This window comes from Centroberyx affinis, unplaced genomic scaffold (genome assembly GCF_046629955.1).
Source record: "Centroberyx affinis isolate AG114_WGS23_722 - 3 ecotype Tasmania unplaced genomic scaffold, CSIRO-AGI_Caff_v1 ptg005180l_1, whole genome shotgun sequence".
NCBI lineage: Eukaryota > Metazoa > Chordata > Actinopteri > Beryciformes > Berycidae > Centroberyx > Centroberyx affinis.
In genome coordinates this window covers 70,286-90,470 of record NW_027282575.1, presented here as the reverse complement: position 1 = coordinate 90,470, position 20,185 = coordinate 70,286, and the positions used below count along the sequence as shown (strand labels likewise).

At 44.6% G+C, this 20,185-nt stretch overlaps 2 protein-coding genes across 2 annotated transcripts; both read left to right on the top strand.

Moving 5' to 3' along the window:
* Positions 1 to 2,805: 2,805 nt before the first annotated feature.
* On the top strand, positions 2,806 to 11,957 carry chmp1a (charged multivesicular body protein 1A). The gene is made up of 7 exons (XM_071546216.1): positions 2,806 to 2,933; positions 4,229 to 4,248; positions 4,353 to 4,430; positions 6,218 to 6,364; positions 6,940 to 7,068; positions 8,409 to 8,602; positions 9,724 to 11,957. Exons 1-7 carry the CDS (start codon positions 2,927 to 2,929, stop codon positions 9,743 to 9,745), a joined length of 597 nt encoding a protein of 198 aa, XP_071402317.1. The 5' UTR covers positions 2,806 to 2,926; the 3' UTR covers positions 9,746 to 11,957.
* Positions 11,958 to 14,697: 2,740 nt separating this feature from the next.
* Positions 14,698 to 17,001, top strand: slc10a3 (solute carrier family 10 member 3). Its single transcript, XM_071546215.1, has one exon. It carries the CDS (start codon positions 15,136 to 15,138, stop codon positions 16,549 to 16,551), a length of 1,416 nt encoding a protein of 471 aa, XP_071402316.1. The 5' UTR covers positions 14,698 to 15,135; the 3' UTR covers positions 16,552 to 17,001.
* Positions 17,002 to 20,185: the final 3,184 nt, after the last annotated feature.

The following is a 20,185-nucleotide window of genomic DNA, read 5'->3' as shown; positions in this document are numbered from 1 at the left end:
TATTAGTATTACACATTCCTACAATATGTGTGGTCCAACCTTTAGAAGGGGTCAAAAGGTTAGAAAGATGGAACCAGAGGCCTGGGCGTACCTTCTGTAGCAGGACGTCTTCTGTTTAAGTTTACTGGCTGTTTACTACTGTTTTGCGCCCCACCATGATGGGGGTTGAGTTCGGCCTCCGCTCCTTCATGGCGTCCGCTATAGTCATGGTGGACGGGGAAGCGTAGATGTCATCCCGAGACGGAGCCGTGATGATGATGGCGGGCGGACGAGGAGGGAAGTCCGGGGAGCCTGCAGACTCAGTGTTGGACTGTGAGGAGGAGGGCAACTCTATGACAAAGAGAAATTACATTAATTAATTATTACAGTGCACAGTGTATGGTCTAGGTCCCATATTATTCAGCTTGCATTATGTTTTCAAATATACTATGGTTCAGGATATGAATAATGTTCCTTGTGATGTGATGCAAATAAGTGTAGTTTAGTTGAAAGAGTTTATTGAATGAATTAGAAGACTAACAGTCACAATACTGGACCCTGATTGGCTGATAATGCCAGCTCCACTAGGTTAAATGAGGTAAATCTGCTGAGTGGAGGCTTCCAGGTGGTGTGTGTGTGTGTGTGTGTGTGTGTGTGTGTGTGTGTGTGTGTGTGTGTGGCTGGACAAGGAGTCAAAAGTTGAGTTAGTTCAGGTGCTGAAAACCCGTCCAATTGGAGGGATTTCAGCAATTATTAATCGCTTAATTGAGCCAATCAAGAGCAAGTCCAGTTGTGATGCGTGGACTCGGTCTGAAACTCCCTTTGAAAAACAGATGAACTCTAAATTTAACAGCTCAAACCACATCTATTTTAATCCAAGTCTATATGAAACATCTTTAATCATACATGTATATAAATAGGGCCTGAATTTGTATAATAGGGCCCCTTTAAAGTTCACTAATGATGACACGTTGTCGTCTAGTTATATTGTTATATTTCAAACGCTTAGCCGGATCAGCTCACATATTAATTTCTGCTGTGTTGTCTTGTTCCTGGATGTTTCTGGATGAACAGCAACACCTTTTAAATAGGATTGGGCTAATTTCTTAAGAGCGTTAGAGCTGCGCCTGCATCATGTTAGTCATCATGCTAATGACCAACCAATTAACATACAGTATCTGTCTATATTCAAAGGCTGCTGGGGAAAGACGTGGCGTTGGACGCGGCGGTGTAGCGGCCGTCGAGGTTACCCGAGGCTTTCTGCTTACTGTTCGGGTTCGTTTGGGTATACTGTGACCCCTCTCCCCACACACACACACACACACACACCTATAGATACACAAACGGCTGCTTTGTTGCCATGGTTTTATCTCCTAGAAAGCAGCAAGGTGGATGTTAATCAGCATTAGCAGCAACATAATACATCTGAGTGGTCATCCAGGCCTCCGTCTTAGTGACAGCACTAGTAAACACCAGTAGAGAGTAGTATCATTCAGTATCATTACGTTAATAGTGCGTAGATGTTGATGCTCCTTTCATTCTGACCATATCCTCTGTGTTTTAAATATTAACTAGGTGTGTATACCCTGAAAATGCATGTACACTGCCTGTCAGAGGTTTGGACGCATCACATTTTTCTTTATTTTTACTATTTCCCACCTTTTACACTAACAGTAAAGACGTCAAAACTATGAAATGACACAAATGGAATTATCCAGTGACCAAAAAAGTGTTAAACAAATCAAAACTATCTTCTATTTTAGATTCTTTAAAGTAGCCGCGCTTTGCCTTGATGGAAAGGCAAAAGGCTTTGGAAAGAAATTCATACATAGGATCAACTTCACTGTTTATATTTGTTACATTTCAAGCATTTAAGCAGAAGCCTTTAGATCAAAAATGGCTTTAAGAGAATGAAAAACATAGAACATTCAGTCAGGTGGGTCCAGACTTGACAGGCAGTGTATACATGTATATACCTTCAACTCACCACACTACAGGTTGGATAGTGACAAAATGCCATAATGAGACAACAGATCATGGGATAAAATTCATGAATTCATGACTCCAATCTGTATACTTCACAGACTAATGGAAGGATAGGCGATGTCAGAGTGCGATGCGTGTTTGTTTGTTCAGTCAGAGTATTTCTACTGCTCTACTCTTACCTGAATCTTCCTTCTGGCTTGCTCCAGACCCCATTAGGCTTCAGTCAGCTGTTATACAATCCATAGACATCCACATACATGGTGATCACTGCTGGGTCAGTCTACACTACAGTGCACTTAGAGTCATTATGTCTGCACTTAAGAGCCTGTGTGCTATATCTGTGGCTGCTCCACTCCCCAATCGCCTTCTCCCTCCCTCCCTTCTCTGTTTGTCTGTCTGTCTGTCTCTCTCTCTCTCTCTCTCTCTCTCTCTCATTGACGGGTGGCACTAATCTAGGATCGCTTGTCCAATGGCTCAGTCGTAAAATATTCTGGATTTAAAAAAACAAATCAGAGATGATTTGAAAAGTCATAGTTTATTATGTTTTTTTTTAAGTGAAGGACTTGTAGATGTTCAATATAAATGTACAATATAATCAGCTAAACATAAATTATGCCTACTGAGCACCAAAACCAACAAATTGTGTCATTAAAAATACAAATAACATGCACACACACATACAAAACAATACAGAAAAAGGGAAGTCATAACATATATAAGATGGACTTAACATTATCCAAAATTATAATCTTCAACCATAGTTTGTGAGCCACCAAATCACGTGTTTCTACCGGGCGCCACCTATAATCACGTGACTGCCCCTGAACCAGGAAGTGCAGCGACAGAACCAGGAAGTGCAGTGTCCATATACACGGGCTAATCAAAACAAATCAAGACTAGCTTGTTGGAGAGCGGAAAACACATTTTAAATTGATTACCTGGAAGTCATAAACGCCTTGACATGGATGGTAACTAGTGTTTTAACAGTTGACGAGTCTGTCTAGATGGAGTTTGCCGTTGGTTTTGAGTTACATCATCAGTTTGTGACGATAAAATTAGCTAGGCTGGCTAGCTAAATCTAATATGTTAACTTAGCTACATGTTAACTGTAACAGCAGCTGTCCAACCAGTTGTTTTGATACTCGGTCATATCTAACTGTCTTATTTCGCTAATATAGCTGGGCACTGTAGCTATCTGGCTGTGGCCTTGGGTTTGATTTAAAAACTTCAAGCTACAGAGTCTTTGCTAGCCCCGATACGCTCCGTTTCCTAATGTATGTAAAGAATGTCACGCCAAACCCTATTCAAAAACCTGTCAGTTTGATGTGACCCTGCTTATCGGCAAACGTACACACCTCGCCAAATAACTCACCTTTTATAATGCGGCATACCAGTAATCCGTCAAGTAGCACTTATTTCAGTAAAATGTCATCTTTTACAATTAGTTCACGCTACTGGGCACCACCCTCTACTGTATATTTTAAAAATAACGGGCGAACCAATTCTAAAAGTTTACATTTTATTTAAATAAATGCTGTTCGGTCGAACATATATATGCCGAATTTATCAGTGGTTGCTCTCGCTTCGTAAAATGTCTGAAGTCATGTTGTGCGAGGTGTATAGGTTTGCCGATAAGCACTGCAGCATTAAAGTGACGAATTCTTGAATGGAGTTTGGCGTGACGTCGGCTCTATCCGAGAGAAAACGTCACGTGTAGGGGCTAAGTAAGGAGAAGAGCTTGCTCCTCAGCTGTAGCCAGCCATGCGTGTTTGTGTGTATGTAAGTAAGGACTCGGGTGCCTTTTGCTGGGTCAATTACTTAACTGTCAAGGCAAGCTCTGTCCTCCTCTCTCCTCCAGTCATTGTTTTCGAGCAGCAGCCAAGCTCATTACCTTGCTTGACCACTGGCTCCCTCTACCAGTTAGATAAGCCCGCATGCTAAACCAAGCACCCAACTATTAATGTCACAAAGTGTTTCTTTGGTGCATCTTTGCTGTGGCCCGCTCACCTTAAGGTGTTGCTGAGCAGCCTGGGACGTCATCAGCAGAGGCTTTCTAGAGAGAGTCCAAATTCCTGTCCCAATTTAATTTAGTGAGGTCTGTCTAACCCCTAAATTTGTATCAGGCGAGACAGACAGACAAGCTCCTGTTATCAATTTACCAATAATTGGCAGAGATCGAGAAGGTTAACAGACAGTCATTGGGACGCAGTGCTTTTAAAGTGACACTCTATATTCCTAATTCCCTTTTTCTCTCTCTCCCCAGAAACACTCTTCCAACTAAAGGTATGCATCTGACTAAAAGGTTTCATTCATCTCAGCTTGATATAATCTGAAAAAAAAGAAATTATCTATTGACTTCATTCCTGTCTCTCTCTCTCTGTTCACAGTTTACAGCTAAGCAGCTTGAGAAACTGGCCAAAAAGGCGGAGAAGGACTCGGAGAAGGAGCAGGCCAAGGTCAAGAAGGTGAGCGATCAGGAGCCAGGTTAAAGGCCGGGGCCTCGTTTTGGTGGGCAGTGCTTTGGTGTTTGGCTTTTCCCTGCCTGTTAAACTGCTGTAATTTGTTTTGCGTCGACCCCCGAAAGAAGAGTACGTATATTGTTATCGCAAGAAGCTTCCGAACGAGTTGGATTAGTGTTCTTTTTTGCGTGAAGCCTCTGATTGTGGTCAGATAGACTTATATTTTCCCTTAAAATTGAGCTTTCTTAGATACTCTATAATCCAGAACCCACCTTGTTGACATTGTCACCTTCTAAGCCTTTTGGAATTGTTTTTGTATAAGTTGTATAACGTGCGTCTTCAGTCTTGAATGGCTCATAGCAGGTCTGAACGTCATATCATAGTTGGTGTTGTGTGATCTTTGGATCTTTGATGATAATATGCGGGTGTGGCTGTTTGGAATTGAGCCAGTGACTCATCCCTGTAGGCTTAGTAGGTAAAGGCAATTCTTTATCTGTACTCATATAACCCAAGAAAAGGAATGACATACTCTAACCATTGAAATTGTAAGTGATTGATCATTTATCCATGTTCTACTGGTCAGGTGGTGTCATGAGTGGCAGGCATCAGTCAGAAGGGGGCAGTACAACGTTAACATTGAACAAGGACTGCTGTCGAGGCTCCGTTGTGCTAATGATATCTGGGTATTGGTTTAATGTCTTTGACTAAATGTTTTCACAGGGAAAGAAGGCTATTAGGAATCTAACCCCAAATTCGTTCCAACTCTTTTTTTTTTTTTTTTCCTCCAGATGATTTGGTTTGGTCATTATAGAATAGAAAGCTGGAAAGCTGGATGTAACAAAGGGGTCGTAAAGTAGCCCATCCCTTTTTGCCTCACTGGCGAGAGAGATTTCCCTGCTGAGTGATGTTAGTATTCACTTTTCATATCCTGTTTCAAGCTCTAATACTTTTTAAATGAAGAGGGATGGCTATGCTGTTGTTAATGTTATTCTTCTATTATTGTCATTGTTGTTGTTGCTGCTGTTTTTGCTGTTGGAATTGTTGTTGTTGTTGTTATTATAAACTTTATATGCGCTGTACTTTTCAAGAGTAAGAAAATGCTATACATATAATACAACCATAAGAGATAAAAGCCAGTATAGGGCTGGGCAATATATCAATATTATATCGATATCGTGATATGAGACTAGATATCGTGTTAGATTTTGGATATTGTAATATGGTGATATGGCATAAGTGTTGTCTTTTCCTGGTTTTAAAGGCTGCATTACAGTAAAGTGATGTCATTTTCTGAACTTACCAGACTGTTCTAGCGGTTCTGTTATTTGCCTTTACTCACTTAGTCATTATATCCACATTACTGATGATTATTTATCAAAAATCTCATTGTGTAAATATTTTGTGAAAGCACCAATAGTCATCCCTACAATATTGTCGCAATATCGATATCGAGGTATTTGCTCAAAAATATTGTGATATTTGATTTTGTCCATATCGCCCAGCCCTAAGCCAGTAAGATGAACGATAAAAATATTAGACATGAATTTAAATGGGGTTAAAGAAGAGTGAAACAGGTGTATGCAACAGGAATAAAATAGGTAAAAACATATGAGTGTAAAAACATGACTTAAAAACACAGATTTTTGCCGGCTTTAACATGAAAGCACATTTCACCGAGTCAGTATACACCTTTAGAGTTGATGCATAAATACAGGTGAAATGAAAGGTGTATTGTTGACGCAGAGCTTGAGTGTGAACCACGTGTGTTTGTGTGTGTTTGTCCGTTCGCCCAGGCCCTGCAGCAGAAGAATGTGGAATGTGCCAGAGTGTACGCAGAGAACGCCATCCGAAAGAAAAACGAGGGTCTGAACTGGCTGCGCATGGCGTCTCGTGTCGACGCGGTGGCCTCTAAAGTCCAGACCGCTGTCACCATGAAGGGGGTAAGCCACTGTGTTTAGTGAGTTGACTAGTCCATGCCCCTTTTTATTGTATAAGTCTATGTCATACTGACAGTGGCTTATTGAATCCACAAGGTTGAAATGGAGAGAAAGAAATAACAATATTCATATCATCACACCACACATAAGCCCTTCCATTGCTTCTGCTTTACACCTACTCTTTGATACATTCCCTTTCTACATGATAATACTTTGGCCCAGAGTCTTTGTTCTGTTTCATTGCATTTATGTTTTAAGCATTTAGCTGATGCTCTTATCCAGAGTCACTTAGACTGAGTGCAACAGTGGAATAAGCTTCAATTTCTAGATCATCAGCATTATAAGCAACCAATAGAGAGGAGAGCAAAGGTCAGAGCTATGTAATAGGGAGAAAATATGTAATAGGGAGGCACTAGGAAAAGATATGACATAAGATAAGAAAATATACGGGAAATGAACGCTAGGGAAAAGGAGTAGATGGGATTTCGTAAGTATTGTGTTTTTACTCTTGTCTCAGAACTCAAGATATACACATTATAAAGGCAAAGATATATATATATTTTTCATTTTTCCATCAGGTGACCAAGAGCATGACCCAGGTGACCAAGGCCCTGGACAAGGCCCTGGGCTCCATGGACCTCCAGAAGGTCTCCGCCGTCATGGATAAGTTTGAAACTCAGGTCCAGAACCTCGACGTCCACACCTCGGTGAGTGGCCGCAGGGCTGTGCGAATTTGTTTTGGGGGTTTTGTACGGGTATTTGCAAGCACACATTTTGCATACCCATATTTATGTTTGTGTGTATGAGTGTGCGTGAGGCTGAAATGTACTACTGTATTGTGTTAAACTTCGATGAAACCAAGACCCAACACAATTTGGTCAAGTTTTAGGTGTTTAGCCCTTTCAATGCCTTGTTGTAGTGTTCATCTTGTTAATCAACACTATGTGACAGACTGTGAAAACATCGGATAGCACACACTTAGCGACTGGCATTCGTCAATTTTTTTGTCTCACTTCATAGAGGCGCACACACTGCACAGCTAGTTGGGTTTGGGAACACACACTTGATGACCAGTTGGATTTAGGGAACACACACTTGATGACCAGTTGGATTCAGGGAACACACACTTGATGATTAGTTGGATTTAGGAAACACACACTTGATAACCAGTTGGATTTAGGGAACACACACTTGATAACCAGCTGGATTTAGGGAACACACACTTGATAACCAGTTGGATTTATGGAACACACACTTGGTGATTAGTTGGATTTAGGGAACACACACTTGATAACCAGTTGGATTTAGGGAACACACACTTGATAACCAGTTGGATTTAGGGAACACACACTTGATAACCAGTTGGATTTAGGGAACACACACTTGATAACCAGTTGGATTTAGGGAACACACACTTGATAACCAGTTGGATTTAGGGAACACACACTTGGTGATTAGTTTAATTTAGGGAAAACACACTGGACAACTAGTTGGGTTTGGGAACACACACTTGATGACCAGTTGGATTTAGGGAACACACACTTGATAACCAGTTGGATTTAGGGAACACACACTTGATAACCAGTTGGATTTAGGGAACACACACTTGATAACCAGTTGGATTTAGGGAACACACACTTGATAACCAGTTGGATTTAGGGAACACACACTTGGTGATTAGTTGAATTTAGGGAAAACACACTGGACAACTAGTTGGGTTTGGGAACACACACTTGATGACCAGTTAGATTTAGGGAACACACACTGGACAACTAGTTGGATTTAGGGAACATACATGACCCGAGTATCTAAGGAACCATCAAATCTCGTGAAGAAATGAAAGTCCTGAACCCTCACACATTACAAGATCATCTCTGCCACAAACTAGCGGCGACTCGAGTCGTGATGCCAAAACCCGGTTATCATGGGTTTAAAAGTCTTGTAGTGTGGCCCCCGGCCTTGGATATTAAAACCCAATTCTGCACACTCTGATTTTTCTCCTATTTCAACTCAAACCATCTCTCTCTCTCTCTCCTCCCCACACCAGGTGATGGAGGATTCGATGAGCTCAGCCATGACGCTGACCACGCCTCAGGAGCAAGTGGATGACTTGATCCACCAGATAGCCGAGCAGAGCGGCCTGGAGGTGATGGACCAGCTCAACCAGTTGCCTGCAGGAGCCACCTCACTGGGCGGGGAGAGCTCGCGTTCCCAGGAGAAGGAGGACCAGCTGTCCCGACGGTATGGACCTCTGTTGGTGCTAAGCATTATGCGAGGTGCACCCAGTGCTGGGTGGTAAACTGGGGCAGCAGTGTAGTAACGTAGCGGTTAGAGAGACCATCCCATAACCAGAAGATTGCAAGTTCGATGCCAGCAATTTTAAGCCATGTTTCCTGTTGAAGTGTCCTTGAGCAAGACACTGAACCCCCTACCTGTTGACTTACTGCAAGTTGCTCTGCAGAATGGTGTCGTAATGTCTAAAATGTAAAACAAGAGAGATAATCATCAAAATGTTCCTCTCTATTAATATAAAAAAAATGTATTTTATAAAAACTGGAGTGAAAATTTTGCAGTTAGAGTGGAGCATTAGATCTTTAAATTAGTTTGCACAGCACCACACGCTACTGTTTGGGTTGCTATATTGCATTATAAAGACATGCTCCCATTAGCACAGTGAAAAATGAGATGTGGTTTGGAAATAATACCTTGATTTGTCATGCTTTGACAATGGAAATTATTTTAAGCCATGGTACAATTAATTTTCTGGGTACTGCGGCTTTAACTCGGTAGCAAAAATTAGCCTTTTTAGATAATTCCTTTACTTTTGTAAAGAGTGTCCTCGCAAATACTATGAACATATCATATTCATATGAAGTATTGGGCAAATTATTGAGAAAATTGCATTTTATTTACTAAATCATTAATAATTAATGAGGCCATCTGTGCTTCACTGGTTTACCTGTTGAAACTGATTTTATTTTGTTTGATCAAGCTAGAAAGCTTCGCAACAACTAGCTACTTTAGCTTCGTCTTGTAATATAAGTTCTCATTTTGTCAATTTTAGGATAATGCTAGTCACAAACAATTACTTAACATCCCATGGGCTAAAGCGTTAGCATGCGCACCAGACAGAACTATCTACCTCAGAAAGAGAGATAATTTTGGCACCAGTCCTCCGTCAGATGCGTCAGAAATGATGGTCTAGCGCTTTAAATGTACATACTGTTGACCAATCAGAGCAGAGTGACATTGGGACGCGTGATACTCGGCACACTGGACCTTTTTAAGGCTTTTTCACACCTTTCAAAAGCTTCAAAAATAAAGCCATGTGTCACTCACCCACATTTTTCACATGTTCATAGGTTGGCTGCTTTGCGGAACTGAAGACGTCTCGTAGGAGAGGCGGTGGGCTAACGACAACAACTGTTTGGAGGCAGACAAACACGAAGACGGGGGAAACGGGAGCTGTGTGTGTGTCTTTCTTATCGAACTGTTCCTACCGTGAGGACTTAATGAGCCTATTGATTACCACCCCCCCCCCCCCCCTTGGTCTATAAATACACACTCGCACCGGCTAGAAATAACACCTGAGAAGGCATGAATCTCTCTCTCTCTTCTCTCTCTCTCGTTCACCTTCCCGTTTCGATCCACCTCCGCTCCCGTCTCTGTCTCCCCTACCAATTCCCTGCTGTGTCTCATTTTACCTTTCACTTGAATTTTTCGTCTATTTTCCTCCTTTTTGGATCCCCCTCTCTCTATCTCTCTGTCTGTCTCCCTCCCACCACCACCACCACCTCATCTTGTGGTTTCACCATCCAAATCTCGAGTCACACACTATTGGATGTATCCTTTGTACAGACATTTTACATATGGTATAATGTACAACGACGATAAAGACAAAGAGTTTTACTAAGTTTGACATATTGATTATAAGGGAGTTGGGTGGGTTGAAGATGTATGTATGTATTTTGTTTTGAAGTTTTTCGGGCTTTCTCTGTTTTCAACCCGCCGATGGAAAGATGTCGGTTGCTACGGATGATTCTCTAGAAAGGCAGGAGCCAACCGCATCAGATGGGGGAGAAATATCACTGTGCGCGCACTCCGATGTATCGTAACTTTTCCGTTTCTTGAGAGTTAAGACGCACGGTGTAATAAGTATATTCTTATCGGATTCATCCAAGACGCGACCGCTTCATCGTGACAAAGTTCCAACTCTGTGTACAACAAAGGACAATCCTCAAAATGTATTATTTTTTGCTGTCGTCTTTATTTTTTGTTGAGATTTGTCGATGATTACCCATGCCTGTATTCTTACGTTTTTTTTGGGTTTTTTTTTTTGCTTTGAACGTTGTACGCCTTATTTGGGATGCAGGTGCTTGCATAGGTGCTTCCCCCCCCCCCCCCTCAGTGCCTGAAGGACAGTAGTTTAGAAATCGGACCAGTAGTGGATGCAAGCTGATCGTAACCTTTTAGGTATGAAGTAATTTCTCATTTTACTGAGATGTTATCCGTCATGGTCTGTGTTTATTAGGGATGGGACGATATGCTACGATACGATGCAACGATACGATATTCGATACGCGATATGTGGTTCACGATTCAATACAACCACGATACGATGTAATAAATAAAAGTTCAATGACAACAAAGTCTGACTGCAGAATTCTGTTTATTTCTGAGCCACAAATCTTTCTAGCAATGGCACTGGCATGTAAACAATTTTAAAATGTTATTACAAAATGTAAATAATATAATTTGGATGGAGAGCTTGTGAAATTGTGATGGTCAAGCGTCTCATTTGTGATTACTACAGCAGAATAAAATATAGCTAATATCGCGATTGATTTTTCTGCCCCACGATACGTATCGTCACATTTCCGTATCGCGATATATTGAATTTCTATATATATATCGTCCCATCCCTAGTTCATTCATCCCAGCTTCTCCAGGTGGGACCACCGATCTGGAGTCCTTGAATAGTTCCTCGATCCATCCCACATCTCAGGCCAATTCTGATCCAACGCTGGACTTGGTAAATACAGGCTCTGGTTGCCATAGCTGTCGTAGGCCGACATTATTACGGACCCTTACCTGTACCGGTGAAGTTGCCTCTAGGTACTGATCTCTGATCGGTTTGGGAGTCTAAACACGATTAAGACGTGAAGATAGCAAAGCAGGGCAGGGATGTACAGCCTGGGACTTTTTCCATTCGGCAGGAATCGGTTTGCTACTCCTGCTTTGCCTTGTAAATTGTTGATTTGCTTTGCGAAGTTTGTTTAAAATGTTTCCGATTATTCGCGAGGTGACTGGAGGAGGCTGATGGGAGTTGGAATGTTTTTGGTTTCGGTGCGTCCTTCTCTGAGCCTTTGCTGTAGACGGAAACCAGACAGAACGCAGATGCAGACAGAAGCCAGATCTCCACCTATGACAGAGCAGCTTCACCGTGTGTGTATGTGTGTGTGTGTGTGTGTGGGGGGGGTAAAGTTAACCTTTCTTTCATTTTAACACGGGGAGGGTTATTTATACTCAGAGTTACGCCGACTTCGCAGTGCTTTTGTTTTGTATATTTATCTTGTGAAAATAAAAAACTGCCCTCTGATGCAAAGTCTTCCCTTTGACTTCAGTTATTTGTTTTCAATGCAGTTAACTGACCATACAGGATTTCTGGGTATTGAAGTTCCAATGGTTCAGTTTCCTCTTACTGCCAGTTGGGGCCGCCAATGTGCAAAGTTGCCTAGTGCAGCTTTAATAGCAACATGTAATGATGACACAGCACTTGATGTTATGAGCATATTTTGTGTGTGTCCCAAATGTAGACACACTGATGCACTGACAGTGACACACCCTCTGGGCAGGCAGAATACTCTCTGAACAGTCATCACGGCTCCCTATGGCCTTATTATTTGTAGCAGGGCAAAACCAAAACCCAGATCATGACTGCTGCTGTGAGGCGGTTCATGAATAATAATAATAATAATAATAACGGCAAACACGGGCTGCTGTTTATTCACTGAACTCTGAACGGACTCCATACCAACACGGCCGTTTCGGGGTAAACCGTCTGCAAATGTTCTGGTAGTTTCTCGCTGAAGCCGTTTTTCGGGTAAAACCGTCCAAATGAGGAGGTGGTCAGATCCCACCCGTGGGCTTTCTGTTTGGCTTTTCTTCTCTCTCTGTCTTCTTCTTCTGTCTGTGAGGTAAATTATCACACCGCGGTTAAATAACTAGGCAGAAATGCCAGGCGCCCCGTAACAACTGGCTGTCGCTCTATTAAATGTCAACGCGAGAGGCCGGGGGGGGGGGCCCAGCAGGTTGCCTTGGCGTGCTCTGGGAGTGTTTCCACCGCCTCCTTTTTTTTGTTTTTGTTTTTTTCCCAGAAGCCCCCAGAGAGAGCCATGGAGACAGAAGGGGCAAGAGAAACACAACGGACAACGAAGCGGGGTTTGCGCTTCGAAACACTCTTTTTTAAACATCCGAGGTGAACGGGGACAGACAAACAGGCGGTTACTATAAAAGGGATGTTCCCAGGGTCTGCTGACAGAATGGAGTTCCCCTTTAATGCTGCGATGGGCGGCGGTGTCGGGTTTCACAGTTTGTGTCTGTTGTTGTGTATGACAAATAAGCAATAGCCTACTTGGCAGCGGGTTGTAACTGGATACCGGAGCTGTGGGGAGGTGTGGAGGATTTGTCTCCACGCGATCAAGAATGGGCGGGGGGAGGGGGGGGAAGGTCAAGGGTCGGAAAGTGGAAAATCTAGATTGAGTGGGCGGTAAAGAGAAGCCCTGTTTGCACAAGCATGTGAACACACACTCAACCTGGATCAATGGTAAATAATAAAGGAAAACAGTGGTAATTATTTTGAAGTGATTGTAAGGAAACAGGAGGCCCGCGCACTAAACCGAGGCACAGAGACAGTAGAAATGTGCTGCTGGAGAGATAAGCAGACATCAAACAGCCGGAGGCAAAGCAGATTAGAATGAGTGTGTGTGTGTGTGTGTGTGTGGTTCCAGCCGTGCCCTCCGGTGATCCACACACACACACACATACACACAGCACAGGTATATTCTAGTCTAACACAGAGAGAGACAGAGAATGGGAGAGTGGAGGAGAGATGAAGATACAGCTCTCTGCATAAAGGCTAAAGATCCCTCATTCTGAATTGTGTTACAATTTCACATTGACTTCATCTTTTGGAATTATTTCTTTTCTTCAGTCTCTAGCAATTCCACCATTTTGCTTTTGGCATCAGCAAATCAGATGCATACGTGTGTGTGTGTGTGTGTGTGTGTGTGTATGGGTGGGTAATCCCTGGCTGCCTCCCCCCATGGAAACAAATCACGGTGTTCCCTCTGTTATCATGAGAGCCAGAGCAGCCCCGCTAATAGATTTCTGTCTCTCTCTCTCATGTGACCGCCGCTGCTTATTGGCTGAGGGACGGGGAGAGTTGACGCTCAGGGCCGCTCCGATTGGATTAGAGGGGAGCCGCGGCAAGCTAGTCAGCGTTAGCCAGAGGGAGAGCGGAAGTAAGGTTTTTTTTTTGGGCGTAATAATAAAATCTGAAACGTAAACTTGATTTGTCACTTAAACACGCATGCGTATTAGAGTGTCGAAGGTGTACATGGAATTTTGTAAAAACAGCCCAAGGTAAGATAAAAGTAACGATTGGGTCGTTACAGAAGCAAACACTATTAGGATGCTGCAAAGATTTTTGTATTTACTTAAGTCAGCTGAGCATGCATAGTCTTTTCCAGCAACATCCTGCTTCATATTGATACAGTTACAAATATTTACACTGCAGCTGCCCAGTACAGTCAAATAGAGCAAATGAGGAGTATGAAGCAACAACTCTAGAATGTATGAAGAAGAAATATAAGAATGAAAAGTATGAGCACCAGTAGAGCATACTGGCAAATGAAGTAGAGAAATAGGAATTTTATGATAATTTGTATTAGCTATATGCAATATAGGCTATAAAACGTGATGAAAGAAAATGAGTATATTAACAAATTGGTTTTATAGCATCTTTACAGGGTGTGCAAATTACCGGGTTTACAAAAGGCCATATGTATGGACAGAAAGTGTCTAGGTGTGCAGACGTACATTGTAAAAAAAAAAATTATGTACAGGGTGTACATTTGGGAGGGTATGTACAATGTGTCCACCTTATATGAAAATAAATCAATTCTATTTTGATTTACTATAAGCTACCCCTTAAATACATTCTTTATTTTCTCTGTAGTACTTACTTCATAAACGTTGCAACAGATGTTCGTCAATAAGGGCTTTTATTTTGAAAGTGTTAACCGGACGTGCCATTGTACAGTGGCTAGCTTGACACTAACCGTGATAAGCAGTAAGGTAACGGTGGCTACGATGCTTATAGTTTCCATCAGCCGGGGAAACAATAAAAACGGAAAACACGGTGAAACTTTCGTTTACCGAGACGGACGTTTTGGCCTCGAGTAGCGCGAGAGAAAACCGTGAAACCGAGTGAAATTCGCCTCAATTTGGATGTTTCCTCTTTGCCGGGGGCTGCTGTGGAGCTGGGCTCGGACAGGGCGGGGTGATGTTTAGGTTCCGGTATAAAGGCAGCGAGAAAATGGGAACCAGGAGGGATGTGGAGCCGGCTGCCGACGCTGTTGTTTTGTACCGGAGAATATGAGAAGTTCAGCGGCCTGTTGTAACAGGGCGGCGGCGTAGACCGTCTGGGGAGGCCGCTGGCGGGGGAGAAGCGTGTCTATGCGGCGCCCCTCCGCCCCCTGTCCGTCAATACGATGAGGACGCTATTTGCATTCTGTTGTCTCTTCCTTATTACCGGCGGAGCGGACCGGGCGACGACGACCAGGACCCTGCCTGTCGACAACAGCAACAACACCAACCTGACGGCCGACAGCAGCAGAAGGTATATTAATATAGGCGACGGCTCTTCGCAGGAATTTGAGTTCCCGGAAAACACCAACGGCGTGATTGTAATCTCCAGTCAGTACCGGAGCGCCGCGGCCAGCAGGAAGGGCCGCCAGAGCTGGAAGCAGACGGTGAGGGTCCGGTCCCTGGATCCGGACGTCTTATCCATACTCAACGTTACCGACAGCGGCCACGCAGGGCCGGTGACGAGTTACATTATCAGCATCCGCTCTGGTTTACCGGGCAAGGCGCAGCTGCAGATCCAGCTCCTGGACCTGGACCAGGACTCGGTGCCGGTTCTGATCGAGGAGCGGACGGATTACTCCATCAGGGTGGCTCCCGGAAGCGACGACCCGGCCGCCCGGCTGATCCAGTCGGGCGGCCTGTCCCACTTCTCCGAGAACCCGGTGCTGTTCGCCTTGCTGCCGCTCATCTTCATCAACAAGTGTGCCTTCGGGTGTAAGGTGGAGGTGGAGGTGCTGCGGGCGCTGCTGCGGAGGCCGGTGCCGCTGCTCCTCGGGGTGCTGGGCCAGTTCTTGGTGATGCCGCTCTACGCCTACAGTGTGTCCCGGCTGGCCTCGCTGCCCAAGGCGCTGTCTCTGGGTCTGGTCATCACCTGCTCGGCCCCGGGGGGCGGCGGCGGCTACCTGTACAGCCTGTTGCTGGGCGGCGACGTCACCCTGGCCATCTCCATGACGCTGGTGTCCACGGTGGTGGCGGCGGCGGCCATGCCCCTGTCGTCGGCGCTGTACGGCCGGCTGCTGGGCGTGCACGCCGCGCTGCACGTGCCCTTCGTCAAGATCCTGGGCACGCTCCTGTTCATCGCCATCCCCATCTCCCTGGGCATGCTGGTCAAGCTGCGGCTGCCCGCCCTCACGCGCGTCCTGCTGGCGCTCATCCGGCCCTTCAGCTTCGTGCTCATCGTGGGCGGCATCTTCATGGCCTACCAGATGGGCGCGTCCATCCTGGCCAACGTCCGGCCGCAGATCGTGGCGGCCGGGGTGACGGTGCCCGTGTTGGGGCTGGTGGTCGGGGCGGCCCTGGCCAAGCTGGCGGGGCTCGAGCTGCCGCAGAGGAAGACGGTGAGCATCGAGGTGGGCGTGCAGAACAGCCTGCTGGCGCTCGCCGTCATGCAGCTGTCCTTCCGCCGGGCCGAGGCCGACTTCGCGTCCCAGGCGCCGTTCATCGTGGCGCTCAGCAGCACCTCGGAGATGCTGCTCATCGTCCTGGGGCACTTCGCCCACCGGAGGCTGTGCGGGCCCGCCGCCCCCAGGACTGACACCTGATTGTAGCCGGAGTTTTTGTTCTGAACTCTTCTAAAAAAAAAAAAACACGAACCCTCCTCAACCTGTGGAAAGATGTTGCCCCACAGTTTGGGCTACAAGTCACACACAGCAAGGCGAGAGCCAGCCAACAATCAACAATCCAGTCATCACTGTTGTTCTACACAGGACAGTGAATGGACTTTTTTTGGGTTCTTCTGTTGTTTTTTATTTTTCATGAAAACCAAAGGCCTTTTACCCCTCTAAGACCTGTTTTTTGTTTCTTTTACAGTATGTCCTTTTTAAATCAGATTGTACTGTGAGGTACTTAATGTAAATACGCATAAGAAGAGAAATACCTATAAAAGAAAAGATATTTTTCTACCAGATTTCTTTTTTGTAATCCAAAAAAATAAGAACAAGATTGATTTGTATCATGTTTACAAGAGGTCAATGTGTCTTAGCAAAAGGAGGAGGGGGAGGGGGGGGGTATTTTTGGGGGGGAGGAAAGTGGAATTGCTTCTTGAATCAAACAGGAGTATGATGATGATGTTTTTTTGAAAGTAATTGCTACTGATTGTGTTTCCTGGATCGAAGAATCCATGTACTTGAATATTCAAGGGGAGAATTGAAGAAAAAAAAAAATGACGATAAAATTAAAAGCATCTTACAAAAGCAAGCTTCAGTTTGTCGAGGGAGTGTGTTTGCAAAGGAACCGGCCGTGTCAAAATGTTAGGTTGGGTTGCCAGAAGGCCTCCTCACCTGTGACTGTTTGCACTTAAGAGTCTGTAGGTATGTGTTGAAATTCCCATATGGGGCTTTAACTGCTGTAGACCTGGCTTCTGCTAATATGGGTTATTAAAGGCCGATACTGATGTTTTTGACAGCTGGTATTTTATCCCCATATCCAACATCTTTAATTTTGACCATTGTGATGCAAAAAAAACCCCCCAAGTATTCAGTGTTTCCCGCTGGAGATTTATGGAAAAGCCTCTGAAACAGCATTCAGACCATCATGGGACACTAAAACTCTCCACTGAAACCTAGGATAATAAGAATATTCCTGAATACTTGTATGGAATCCAATCAATATATTGCAATCAATTCAGGTTAAGGTCCTCCCACAGACAACCTATGTAGTATTGATCAATTGTACAATATCAGATATATCAGGTAAACTTTATTTACCTAGCACTTTCCTAACAGCAGAGTGCTTTAGAAAAAAAAAAAAAAAGAAGAAGAGGAAAATGCATACAACTGCCTTCAGCCTAGAAACTCATTGCACCAGGGGGGACAAAGGCCAGTTTTTTTTTATCAGCTTATTATCCAATAAGCACATTGCTGTTCATAGGTTACAGGGAAGTGAAGTGAAGTATTGTCAGCCGGTCCAGACCCACTAAAGGCATTAAAGCCTTTTGGTTTCCCTGGCTGGAGGCCCGAGGGGAGGCTTTTATACGCCTGTAACAGTGCGTTTCCTGTTGACTTCCTTAAGAGCGGCGGCGGCGGCGGCAGGCCCTCCATTGGTGCTTTCCTGGGACTTTTTGTTGTAGTGGGAAAAACAGGAGAGCGTAAGACCTTGGTGCTTGCGACCGGGCTGTCAGGAATGTAGCACTGCTGTAAATAAGCCTCCAGGCTGAGCTCAGGTTGTTTGGTGTGGGTTTTTTTTTTTTTTTTTTTCGACTCCTGTGTCCAGTTTGGTCGTTTTCTGTATAGGGAAACGATGATCGTAAGAGGGAGCAACATGATAGCTCCACTCCTCACCATTACGTATCGGCAAATGTCCCCATATTCCGGGATGATTATTGATTTTTCTTACTACAGAGCGTGTGTCATGGGCAGACTTGTTCCCTGACATCACAGCTATACTGTAACTAGAAATGTTTGTTGCAGTGCAGTAGAAGCTAGTTACTAGTTTATTCGTTTGTTCATTTGGCCTTTAAGCTTGCTATTAGACTGTTCCCACTCTGTTTTGGAATTTAAAGGGACTAGAAACGATTTGTTCTGTCCCATAGTACAAAATGAGCACAATCTGCGAGGGCTTCACAGGGCTTCTGATCAACACTGGTGACTCCGTGACTCACCACCTGCTGCGATGTCCGCCTTTTTAGGCCCACGCTTTCCAGCCTGCGCTCTTGTTTTGGAACAAAAACCTTCACCCCCCCCCACCCACTGGAGTGTGGCGTGTTTCAACACACTATCAAAGGTTGCGTCCCAGCTGGGAACAGTGTGAACCAGCATCCAGCACACAGCAGCTTGTCCCAGGCTCTTATTTTGCTCTCTATGCATTTGAATCAGGGGCTCTTTTTTTTTTTCTTCTTCTCCATTTTGGTTTCCTTTACTGCTGCCGGAGCCTGATTTTAGCATTCATCTGCAGCGATGAGCGGGGGGTTTGAAGTGGGGGATCTTGACCAGAGGATGCTGCCTTACATATTAAAACACAGAGGAGACACACACACACACACACAGAGAGAGAAAACACTGCTGAGCTCTCCATCCAGTCATTTGTTAATCACATCTTTGCTTGCACCATGTTCCCGGTAGATTCATCCCTCAAGTGACAGTGTGTCACTCTTGATTCAGACAGGTGAAAGGAGCTGGTACTGTAACTGAGCGTGTGTGTGTGTGTGTGGGTGGGTGGCTGTCTCGGCCCCCCCGGGGGTGTCAGTGTCTTGTCGTGCTTCACGGGGGCGGACGGGTGACGATGGCGAGTTCGCCTCCGTCTACCCGCCCGTCCTTTGTTTGGAAAATTCTATCCCGCACAATGGGAAGAGAGAGAGAGAGAGAGAGAAGCGGCCTTTAAAAAATGCATGAGGACAGATTGCATTAAGTTTTCATGAGTTCCTTTCACCCGCTCCCGCGAGACGGTTTCCCTGCTGAGCTGCCGCAATGAAGCCAGGGGAAAGTCCAGGAAAATGCACAAGAGAGGAGGAGAGGAGCATTCTGGGAATATCTTGGAACCTCACACCGGGCGAGCTGGGACCTGTCGGCGCGCAGTCATGGGGTCTCTGCTGGGTTTGGCAAGGTGTGGCGCGCTCCATACCTCGGCCTGAGCGAGTCCGTGTCTGATCTTGTAGATCTATCACCAAAGATCAAGCAAAAATCCACAGAAATCTATTTTGAAGGCAATCAGAGGAGATTTCAGGGCCAAAGTTCCCTCTAAGCTGATAGTTTGGGGACCTACATCTAATCATTTTAGCACTTTAACCCAATAATAATCTTGCCTTGTCATCAGTTGTTGCCCCACTTGTGATCTGTTTCTATACACAGGTTTGGAAGCTGATAATAACACTGTAGGGCTGGGAAAACCTGCTGCGCACGTTCAATTCAATTTCAGTTCAAAGAAACGGGAAGTAGGTGATTACGGTTAGGTTTCAAAACTGGTTCCTTGTGTTCTCAGTCTGTCGTTGCTACCAGTTGTAAAGAGCATGGCCTCACAATGCGGTTTGGCAAGTTCACTTCAAAGTAATTCCATGATCAGAGGCAAAGAGGGTAAACCACACAGGAAGAACAAATGAAGAAGAAGAAGTTCAGTTTCCAGTCAGAGTTTTCCATTGTACGCATATGATATCCACCCAGGATCAGGGGGTCAGGTGACTAAATATGATTCACTGGGATCCGCATTACATCACATCCTGTAAGCCCATCCTATTCCTTCAGA